At 40.8% G+C, this 11,970-nt stretch overlaps 1 protein-coding gene across 1 annotated transcript; it reads left to right on the top strand.

Moving 5' to 3' along the window:
* The first annotated feature begins 10,511 nt into the window (after positions 1-10,511).
* LOC127256893 (uncharacterized) lies at positions 10,512-11,024 on the top strand. The gene has a single exon (XM_051283119.1). The coding sequence runs from the start codon at positions 10,512-10,514 to the stop codon at positions 11,022-11,024; it is 513 nt and encodes a 170-aa protein (XP_051139076.1).
* The last annotated feature ends 946 nt before the right edge of the window (positions 11,025-11,970 follow it).

The raw sequence follows: 11,970 nt of genomic DNA, 5'->3' as shown, positions 1-11,970 counted from the left end.
TTTCCCTTAGGTGATTCCAGGTTGTGCGGATTCTACTACATTACACGGGATAGGGCTAGTCATTGGGGGTCCTATCTTCGCTATCACAGACTATGGGGCGTCTTGTGGTTAATGGTGACAACGTTCGGCTATCCATGTATTGATTGTGGGAGTCGTATGGTGGGTATATGGAAGTGACCGGATGACCGTTATATTATTATGAGTTTATCAAGTCCTTCCTTGAGCCAAGGATTTTCCGGCTATTTATTGATGATGTTCTAGTGAGTTTGTTATTACGAGGCCTAGGTTATTCCGGCTGCTCACTTAGACAGATGTAGTGAGCCTATTATTATTGAGCCGAGGTTATTCCGGCTGCTCACTTCGGCGAATGTATATATATATGTGGATGTGCATTGTTGTCGAGTTTGATATCTTTGTTGCATAATTTCACTATTAGCATACATGACACGTATTTTATGATTAACGAGAATTAGACTCTATTTTAAAAGGTATGACATGACATATTTAACGTTAGTTCTTAAAATGGATTTAATTCTAGACTACTTTTAAGAAAAATATTTGTTTCAGGTATGCATGGCACATCCGAGACAAGGGACGTCTCGGGATATAGAAAGACGGGCTGAGTGAGTGAACTTACATCTATTGTATTATATGTAAATTTTTAACCGGAAAAACCTTTTGTTTAGGAGTGTGTTTTGTAAATATTCATAATTCAGATTTTTTTATATTATAATGCGTTTTTATGGTTAATTTTAGCCTTAACACTGTATTGTGGGGCCTGAAGTAGAAGATGACGACCTCATGATGCAGTGTGGTGGTAGCATTTCCAGTCTGAGCCAACCGGAGGTGCTACAAGTTGGTATCAGAGCATAGGTTTGGTAGATTTTGGCTCTTTGGATTAAAAAGGTTTTGAAAATAATTATGATATTGAATTGGTTTGGCGAGGTTTGGTTTTTGTGGGTGCATTCATGTTAATGTGGTTTATGTTTTAATGTTATACCTGGTTTAGTTGTGTTGCTGAGTTGATATTGAATCAGGGAAGTCGAGAGGCAGTATGTCGAATTCTCGAGGTGATGGTTTACGTAGGGCTATTCGAGGCCCAAAGCTAGATCCTTCGTCTGATGAGTCACAATATCCTGTGCCAGAGCATGTACCAATAGAGGCACCTAGTCAGGATTTCTTCCGGAAGTTTATGGCTGCGATGATGCCTTAACAGAGGAGTTTTATTAATGTTGTGATGCGGCATAACCCACCAACATATTATGGTTCCGTAGAGCCTGGAGTTCTTGAGTTCTGGGTTGAGAAGATGGAAAAGATTATTCGTGTTGTTCAGGTTCCACCAGATCAACGAGCCAATATCGGGGCTTATTTCTTGGAAGGTCGAGCAAATCGGTGGTGGTTAGGTGAGGAAGTTGTGGGAGTGGACCAAGTGGATATGACTTGGGATGAGTTCAAAGAAAAATTAAAGCTAGGTTTATACCGTCACATGTTCGAAAAGCAAAGAAGCAAGAGCTGCTGGACTTGAAGCAGGGTTCGATGTCAGTCGAGGACTATTTTGTAAAGTTCAATGAGCTGGAGATGTATGTTCCTAACTACTTTTCCTGTGAGCGAGATAGAGTTGATCATTTTGTAGATGGGTTGCAGCAGAGGATTCATGAAGCTTTAGCTATGTTGGATATCAGTTTGTTGTATGAGGCTTACGAGCGTGCTGCTTGATTCTATCAGAAGCAGGAAGTCAGGCAGAAGAACAGTGAGAAGGAAATGGGGTATCAACATCAGTTTCGAGATAAAGGAAAAGCTAAGGTGAAGGACGAACCAAAGGGTAAAAATAAATGGTGGCAAATATTCTGGTCTGGGCCATCGTATAAGGGGATTTCGATAAAGAACTGAGTCAAGAGAGGTTTCAACAATCGGGGGTTGTTTGTCGACGTTGTGGAACAAGTCATTCAGGTATCCTTTGTGATAAAGTTCCATTAACATGTTTTAAGTGTGGTGGTAGTGGTCGTATTGCCAGGCTATGCCTAAGTGTGGTAACTGCAAAGGAGTTTCCAGAACCGGGATTTAGGCCATGGCAGCAGCCGTCTTCGCAGTCATAGGGGAGAGGATTAGGACCACCATGGCGAGGTGGTCGAAGTCAGTCACGTCCGTCATCTAGGCAGCCAGGCAAAGGACCTGACCAGCGTGGCAGAATAAATGTTGTTACCCAAACAGAGGCTGATCATCACCCAAGTGAGGTTCTAACGGGTAGATTTCTTATTTGCGGTTTTTCAGCTCTTGTGTTATTTGATTCAGGTGCAACATTCTCGTTCATATCTAAACATTTGGTTAAAAGATTGGGTCTGAATTCATCGGTAGAAGTGGTAGTGGAAGTTTTACTTCCATCAAGAGAAGTACTTGAGTGCCGAGAACTCTATATGCAAATTCCGGTTAGTATTGAGGGAGTTCATTTTGTTACTAACTTGTTGAGTATGAAGTTATCCGAGTTTGATGTGATATTGGGGATGGATTGGTTAATGGCATATCAAGCTCAATTTGATTGTCGAAAAAGATCAATTTTGCTGGTTGGAGCGATGGGTGAACAAGTGAACTATGCAGGATCTACAAGACAACCTTCTCTGAAGGTAATTTCATCCCTATCATTTCAATCACTTATTCGTAAGGGGTATCCTGTGTATCTGTGTGAGGTAAGAGATTTGAAGGAAGGGGAGCAGCGATTGCAAAATATTCCTATGGTTCGAGATTTTCCTGATGTATTTCCTGATGATATTCCTGGTATGCCACCAGCTCGTGAGGTGAATTTTACTATTGATATTGTGTCAGGTGCCGAACCAGTATCAAGAGCCCCATATCGCATGGCACCGTTAGAACTCGCTGAACTTAAGTTGCAACTACAGGAATTACTGGATAAAGGTTACATTCGTCCTAGTACGTCGACTTGGGGAGCTCCAGTTTTATTTGTGAAAAGAAAGATGGAAGCTTGAGGTTGTGTATTGACTACCGTGGGCTGAATAAAGTAACGGTAAAGAACAAATATCCTCTTCCGAGGATTGATGATCTATTTGATCAACTGAGAGGTGCAAGTATATTCTCCAAGATTGAGGTCTGGATATTATCAACTAAGGGTTGTAGAGCATGATATTCCTAAGACAGCTTTCTCACTTGATAGGGTCATTATGAATTTACGGTTATGTCCTTTGGCTTGACCAACGCCCCGGCTGCGTTTATGGAATTGATGAATCGAATATTTCAACCATACCTCGATCAGTTTGTGGTGATATTTATCGATGATATCTTGGTATATTTTCCAGATAAAAAGACACATGCAAAACATTTGCGTGCGACACTAAATACACTACGTGCGAGGAAGTTATATGCGAAGTTATCCAAATGTGAGTTTTGGTTGAAAAAATGTTGCTTTCTTGGGCCATGTAGTTTCTGGTAAGGGTATCTCAGTAGATCATTCTAAAGTTGCGGCAATCTCGGATTGGCCAAGACCTACCAATCAATCAGAAGTAAGAAGCTTTTTGGGTTTAGCAGGGTATTACCGAAGATTCGTTTTTGATTTTTCGAAGGTTGCGAAGCCATTAACTAATTTGATGAAGAGAAACACAATGATTAATTGGGATCGTGAGTGTGAGTCCTCTTTCTTAGAATTGAAACATCGATTAACTTCAGCTCCAGTCTTGGCTTTACCAGTAGAGGGTGAGGATTTTGAAGTTTATAGTGATGCTTCAAAAAAGGGATTGGGATGCGTCTTAATGCAGAATCAAAGAGTTATTGCTTATGCGTCACGACAACTAAAACCTCACGAAGGAAATTATCCTACACATGACTTGGAAATGGCAGCAACTGTTTGCTTTGAAGATTTGGAGGCACTATCTTTATGGTGCCCATTGTAGAATGTTTACTGACCATCAGAGTCTGAAATATATCTTTACCCAAAGAGAATTAGACAAAGAAGATGGTTAGAATTGGTGAAGGATTATGATCTCGAAATTGTATATCATGAAGGCAAAGCAAATGTTGTAGATGATGCCTTGAGTCGAAAACCAAGGCATAAGTTAGGTTCTATGTCAGTTGACGATGAACTGTGTCAAAATTTAGCACGGATGGAAATTGAAGTACTTGGACGGGGCATGACGCGGGGATATTTGCAAATGATGCAAGTTGAGCCTGAAATGTATGATCATATTAGAGCGGCTCAAATGGAAGATAATAAGATGGTCGAGCTGGCTATAAAAGTTCAGTGCGGTCAAACTCAAAAGTTTAATATTACTTCAGATGGGAGTCTTCGATTCCATGGGAGGTGGTGTATCCCAAAGGACTGAAGCAATTTGAAGGAGAAAATTATGAGTGAGGCTCATAATACACCATATTCAGTGCATCCATGAGGGATTAAAATGTATCAAGACTTACGTCAACATTTTTTGTGGAAGGGCATGAAGAAGGATATAGCCAAATTTGTTGCACAATGTTTAAACTGCCAAAAGGTGAAAGCAGAACATCATAGACCGATGGGGTTGCTACAACCTTTAGAAGTTCCGCTCTGGAAATGAGATTCTATTGCAATGGATTTTGTGACAGGACTTCCAAGGGCAAAGTTAGGAACATATGTAATTTGGGTGATTATAGATAAATTGACTAAGTCAGCAGTGTTCATCTCAGTATGTATGACTTGGAGCATGCAAAAGTTGGCCAAATTATATGTTCATCATATGGTTAAATGACATGGTATTCCTGAGGTAATCATATCGGATCGTGATCCACGTTTTCAATCTCGATTTTGGCAAAAATTGCAAGAAGCCTTTGGTACTCAGTTGCATATGAGTACTGCATTCCATCCAATGACTGATGGTCAATCAGAGAGAACTATCCGTATTCTGGAAGATATACTAAGAGCTTGTGCAATAGAGTTTCAAGGAAGTTGGGAGGACTACTTGGATTTAGTGGAAATCTCATATAATAATAGTTATCAAACAAGTATTGGAATGGCTCCTTTTGAAGCTCTTTATGGACGAAGATGCAGGACTCCTTTAAGTTGGGATGACATGAGCGATCGACTGATATTAGGTCCAAAAATGATCGAAGAATCAAAAATAAAGATTCGAGTTATCAGGGAGAAGATGAAGATAGCTCAAGATCGTCAAAAAAGTTATGTCGATAAAGCCCGAAGTGAAGGTCAATTTCAAAGTGGAGATTTCGTCCTGGTAAAAGTATCTCCAATGAAAGGTATTAGAAGGTTTGGGATTAAAGGAAAATTAAGTCCGAGTTATGTTGGACCCTATGGAATCCTCGATCGAGTTGGGGATTGGGCTTATCGGTTAGCACTTCCTAATTCCATGGAACAAATTCATAATGTGTTCCATGTATCACACTTTTCATATTTTATCTCCGGATGAGTTAGAGCTAAATGAGGATCTTTCGTATGAGGAAATGCCTCTTTGGATCATGGACACAAAGGTTCGAACTATGAGGAACCGAGATATTCGTATGGTGAACGTAATGTGGTCCCGGCATGGAGCGGAAGAGGCCACGTGGGAAGTAGAACAAGAGATGTTCAAAGCATACCCGCATTTGTTTAATTTAGTAGTGTTGTTAAGCGTTTGAGTTTAGATTTCGGGGACGAAATCTTTTAAGGGGGAGTGAATTGTAATGCCCCGATTTTGGAGTGTATAAAATAATATTATTATAGCAAATAAATATTTTTATAATATTTTGGGATCAAGAAATTAATATTTTGAAATAAATTTTATTCCTATTTTATTTATTGATTATGATTAAAAAACTGTTAAACAGATAAATATCGATGAAGATAAATATAAAATATTATATATATAACAATATAATAGTAATAATAAGGTGATATAACGATGATATTAATAATATATAAATATAAGTATATATATAAAATAATAACATTAATAATAATAATAATAATAATAATAATAATAATATAATATAATAATAATAATAATAATAATAATATAATTATATATATATATATCAAACAACCTTACCTGCGAAGGAAGGAAGCAAAAGAAACGCAGGGAAAGAAGAAGAAAAGAAGGAAGAAAAAGAAAAGAAAAAAGAAAAAGATTTAGCTGTTCGATTTCGATTCCGATATTGTATTCTTTGTTATACGTATAATTTAATTATAGATTTTAATATGAATTTCGATATTGGGGATATTAAATTAGAAATTCTTTAAAAAATTCATAAATGACTATTTGGCTATTTAATCGACGAATTTCCTTAGCTAATAGCCTATTCGTAGTCCTAGCATTATATTCTGAGAATTTCGTATCGATTCGAGCCGAATTGAAAACGGCAGTGTACTGCACCTGCCTGTTTATTTATATCTTTAAGTATTTTTATTTAATAATCGGGCGATATAAATATTATGAGGTATAAGAGTTTTATAGCTAGAATATCGTAGTCTACTAAATATAAAAGTTTGAAACCCAACGAGCTAATTATAGAAATTAGCTTTTGAATAAGCAGGTAACTCCTATGAATAAGCATATAGCTCAGCTGATTTGAGTAAATAATAGGGCAGGTGTATGTTGGAGGAGATTTGGGTGAGCTTGCAAAAGCTAGGGAGTGTCGATAAGAGGTAAGCAGTAAGGAATTAAATCTAATTTTAAGAAATTAGGTATGCATGTTGCATGTGATTCTGATTAATATGTGAATGTGATATTATGTGAATCATTTTTCAGTGCATGTATATATTTATATATATATATATGTGTGTGCGTATGCATGTGGGAGATTTCACTGTTTATAATATTTGATATACGTATTTGATCGCATGGGTGAATTTATGAAAAAGAGGATAGGTGAGCTGTCTCACCAGCCCTTTTCAATAAATTCACTTATTTTACATGTTGCACACATATTGCACGGTTTATCGGATATGTTTTTATGGATCTATCGTTCAGTCGCCGTGTGCGGTAGTGCTAGGCGACGGCATCATCTGGGGTTAAGATATTCAACCCCGATGTACCGTAACACTTTGGCGATAGTGGACGATAGTAGTCGGACAACTGGGTGACTTAGTCGCACGCTCATTCAAGGATTAGACCCATTGTAGTTGAGACATATTTGGTCTAATCATTCGTGTTCGGTGTTGTTCCACTCATTAGATTTGCACCTGGTGAGGTCTACCGGTAGTTTAGGATCATTTGCCAAACTCCAAACGTGATCCCGTTAGGGCGCGCGAGGAGGAGTAGAGTTTCCGGGTTTCCCTTGGGTGATTCCAGGTTGCATGGATTCTACTACATTACACAGGATATGGCTAGTCATTGGGGGTCCTATCTTTGCTATCACAGACTATGGGGCGTCTTGTGGTTAATGGTGACAACGTTCGGCTATCCATGTATTGATTGTGGGAGTCGTATGGTGGGTATATGAAAGTGACCGGATGACCGTTATATTATTGTTGAGTAAGAAAAAAACCAATGTGCAGGGTTTTTGAGAATGAGCCTATTAATGGCAGTGGGATCCTAAATGGGTCTGAATATAAGCCAAACGGCCCAAGTATTATTAAGAAATGGGTTTTTTTGGGAGAAACCTGTGATTAGGATATTGGTGAATACAGAGGTCGGTTCAAAAGGAAGTCGGACAAAGTAAGATGAGACGGCCGATACGGGGGTCAGTCAAAAGGAAGTCCGCGAAGAAATATGAGTCGGCCGATACGGAGGTTGGTCAAAAGGAAGTCGGGCAAAGTAAGATGAGATGGCCGATGTGGGGGTCGGTCAAAAGGATGTCGGGCGAAGAAAGGTCTGTTAATTGGCGACCCGTTAATCGCCTGATTGATTGGCCGGTCATTTGGTCAAACAGTAGTTCAGTCGCTTGAAAGGGCGGTCAGTTGGTTCGCTTGATTGGGCGATCGATTAAATCGTCTGGACAGATAGTTGCAGCCGTTTGAAGGGACTAGATGGTGGTCGCTTGATTGGGCGACCAATGAATCGTCTGGACGAATGGTTGTTCAGCCATTTGCAGGGACTGGATGGTGGTCGTTTGATTGGGCGACCGATGAATTGTCTGGACGAATGGTTGTTCAACCGTTTGAAGGGACTCTATGGTGGTCGCTTAATTGGGCGACTGATTTGTCGTTTGGTCTAGCGACCAGTTAGCATCTGGATTGGTTGGCTGGTCAATCGACAAGAGGAGACGTAGCAGCAGGTGTGCCGGTCGGACAAAAAGCAGTTCTAAGACGGTTGAGAGAAGTTACAACCGGCGAACGGATCGGACAAGCGGAAGACGGGCAAGAAGAGACGTAGCAGTGGATATGCAGGTCTGGTGAAAAGCAGTTCTATGGTGGCTAGAAGAAGTTACAACTGGCAAGCGGATACGAAGGCACGACCTGATCGTGGCGGTTGACATGGGTTTTAAATAGGTTCTTTCATGGCCTAAAGAAACCATCTTCAATCGACATCAAATTCAATGAATTGCTTTTAGGGATCACCATTTTACTTTTACAGTTTGTAGCATTTATTTTTCCTATTTTATTTGTATCGTACGGTGTCTAGGGATTCTTAATCTCATACATTTATTTTATCAAATTCCAAGATAATTTCTATTTTTTGGATTTTATTTTTTTATTGTTGAAAATCGGCATTAACAATTTGGCGACCACAGTGGGAGAAAGGCAAGATTGTTGATCCTACGTCAAGAGAAAATTTTATATGAGTGAGGTCCGGCCGAATCATCAGAAGGATCCATATGGCAGGCTCACAGCCCCAAGTATCCTCAACACCGGTGGGAGAAACAATTTTACCACCCGCCATGCCAAATGCAGGGGAAGCACCACAAGCACCTGCAGATTGGGTGTCTTATGTTCAACAATTGAACAATCAGCAAACTTTGGTCATGCAGAATATGTTGCGTGAGCAACAAAACCTCATGCAAAACATGCTAGATCAGGCTTTGTCACGGATTACTCTTCAACCCACTCATTCACCACCAGGGATGTCACCATCCAAGTTACTCTTCCACCAGGACAGTTGTTTGGATTATCTCTCACGAGAACAGCTTTTTCCTGGTTTGCTAATCTTCCACCAGGACAGTTGCAAACCTGGGAAGGCTAGGAGGCAGCTTTTCATGTAAGGTTCTTTAACCCTCTCCCGACGGTCTCACTCACAGACCTCTTGGAAATCAGGCAAATGCCGGAGTAGACCGCCTACCAATTCATAGAGCGGATACGACTAATGAAGGGACGTAGCCCAACAGTCATTGAGGAGAGCGAGATGACCAATTTGGTGGTCAGGAATATGCATACCAGATTACGGGAGGCTTTAACAGCCCACGATGTTCGAGATCTAGCCAGTTTAGCATCCAAGGCAGGAAGGTTAGAATCTCTTTTTAGACAAAAAGATCACAGTTTCCGGCGGGACAAGGTCCAGCAGATGGCCAATATCGATACAGAAATGTATGCGCCAGATGATGAGCAGGGAAGTAGCGTTGAAGAAATGGCGGCTGAAATTGTAAACGGCAAGCCTTATGTGTGTTCCAAACTGAAGCCCCTTCCAGGGGCAGAAGAGCGGGAACAACCGACCTTTGACGCGTCTAAAGCACATGAAATCTTCGATATTCTACTAGCGGATGGGCAAATTCGCATCCCTAAAGGACAACGGTTAGCAACAAAGGAGGAAATAAAGGGAAGGCCATAATGTAAGTGGCATAATTCTTTTACGCATAACACTAACCAGTGTACGCATTTCCGAAAGGAAATTCAGAGGTCTATCAAAGCGGGGAGATTCAAATACGTGACGATGGGAGTAGAGCAGCAGCCCTTCCTAAAGGTAACTACTGCTGTAATCTCTATGCGATCTTCACAAGACACACAAAAAGATGATAAAGAAGATACCAAGCAAAAGGAGCGTAAGCCAAAGGAGCGGGAGCTTGATCAGGAGGAAAAGTTCAAGGTTTGTGAAACCAGAGTGGCAGAGAAATGGGATAAAAAGGATGGCTCCTTCGAAGTGGAGTTGAAAGATAAAGTGGTAGTGCGAGATCGACCAACGCGCAAGCCACAACCAATCCATGACAAATGGAGTCGGAACAGAAAGTCGTTACCCATAGATATGGATCCACAATTTCCAGGTATGAATTGTACGCAAATCCGTAATGCTAAACGCAGGTATGCAGCTCGGCACGGGAGACGAGTAGATAAAGGGAAGGAGAATAAGGATGAGTCACCTAAAAGGAAAAATGCGAGGGACCAATTGCAGGAGCACGGGGAGATGGAAAGGCCTATCAAGAAGGCTAGGTGTTTTCGGTATCAGTTCTGTAGACGGATCAAAATCGATCCCGAAATATAAGCTGTTCTAGAAGAAGTTCCTAAGATAATCTTTGGGACGTTCGCTCCAGAGGAAACGAGGGCTTCGCACAGCAAGATAGTGAAGATTGATAAAGCCGGGTTCAAAGTCAGGATGACGGGTATGTGATGGTTCGAGGAAGAAGAAGAGCCCATATGGGCAAAGCTGGAGGAAGAGGAACCAGAATGGGCGGCAATGACTGGCAGTCCCGGATATACACACGGCAGTCCCCCACCTATGGTTTTTCCACCTATTCCAGAAGGAGCGATCCTACACTTGAAACCATTATATGTTAACGCTCACATCTGTGGTAAGCCGATTAACAAGGTTTTCATTGATAATGGAGCCATCTTCGATGTCATGCCTCTCAAAACTTTGAAGAAGTTGGGCAAAGGAATTGGTGATCTGTCTCCAGTAGATATCGAGATGACAAGCTTCACAAGGCAACCAACGAAACCAGAAGGGATGGTGGTAGCCCCTATTGAAGTCGGACCAAAGGTGATTTCAACGGTATTCTTTGTGGTAGATGCCAATACTACTTATTCGGTCTTGCTAAGGCGAGATTGGATTCACGCTTCCAAATGCGTACCTTCTTCTCTCCATCAGCATATTATGTTTTGGAAAGGAGATAAAGTGTTCAGAATGGATGTCAACACTAATCCGTTCGGCTCCACAGAAGTTGTGGAAGAGTCCGTACTTTATTCTTAGTATGTACCTCCAATTTAACAAACAGGTGTAGTAGACGAATATCCATGGAAGGGCTGTAAGCTCACTGCGCAGGGTTATGTGTTTCATTAAAAACATTCTTCTGTCTTATGGCTCTGTTGTTAGCCAAAAAAATTTACATTTATTAAAGTTTAATTACGGAAGAAATAAGTAAATGTGACGAGTTGATTAGCCAGTTTTATTTAAACCAAATAATGGTTAGACTACATGGTACGGAAGGTTCCAACAATAATGTTGATGAGGGAGAAGGTTTTCGCTGGCCTGATCTCTTGGAAAAGACAGAACCTTCCTTGTCAACTCAGGATCCTCTCATTGAATACAATATAGAAACCAAACAGATATCCAAGATGGTCAGGGTAAGTGGTTTGTTATCTAAAAACCAGCATGAGCAAATGGTAGCGCTAATTCGGGACCACATGGAGTGTCTGGCATGGGATTACTCCGAGATGCCCGGGTTGGCACGCGATTTAATTGAGCATAGGTTGCCTATTAAGAAAGGGTTCAGGCCATATAGGCAACCACCAAGAAGAGTTAGTCCAGAATTGCTGCCACAGATCAAAGAAGAAATTGAGAAATTGCAGAAACTAGGTTCATTCGACCCTGTCGGTATGCAGAATGGTTAGCCAATATTGTTCCGGTAACCAAAAAGAATGGAAAGATTCGGATCTGCATTTATTTCAGAGATCTCAATTTAGCCACTCCTAAAGATGAGTATGTAATGCCCGTAGCTAACATGTTGATCGATTTGGCAGCAGGATACCGGATTCTAAGCCTGATGGACAGTTATGTGGGGTATAATCAGATTTCACTAGCAGAGGAAGATATACCCAAAACTGCGTTCAGGTGTCCAGGAGCTTTGGGGATATACGATGGACAGTTATGCCATTCGGTTTAAAGAATGCTAGAGCAACCTATCAACAGGCAATGA

The sequence above is a fragment of the Andrographis paniculata genome, unplaced genomic scaffold (assembly GCF_009805555.1).
Source record: "Andrographis paniculata isolate CXL003 unplaced genomic scaffold, ASM980555v1 Contig57END, whole genome shotgun sequence".
NCBI lineage: Eukaryota > Viridiplantae > Streptophyta > Magnoliopsida > Lamiales > Acanthaceae > Andrographis > Andrographis paniculata.
This window is presented reverse-complemented; position numbering and strand designations above follow the sequence as displayed.

What these genes read in the sequence shown, in the direction of transcription:
- LOC127256893 (XM_051283119.1), top strand. Translation starts at nt 10,512, where the DNA reads ATGACTGGCAGTCCCGGATATACACACGGCAGTCCCCCACCTATGGTT.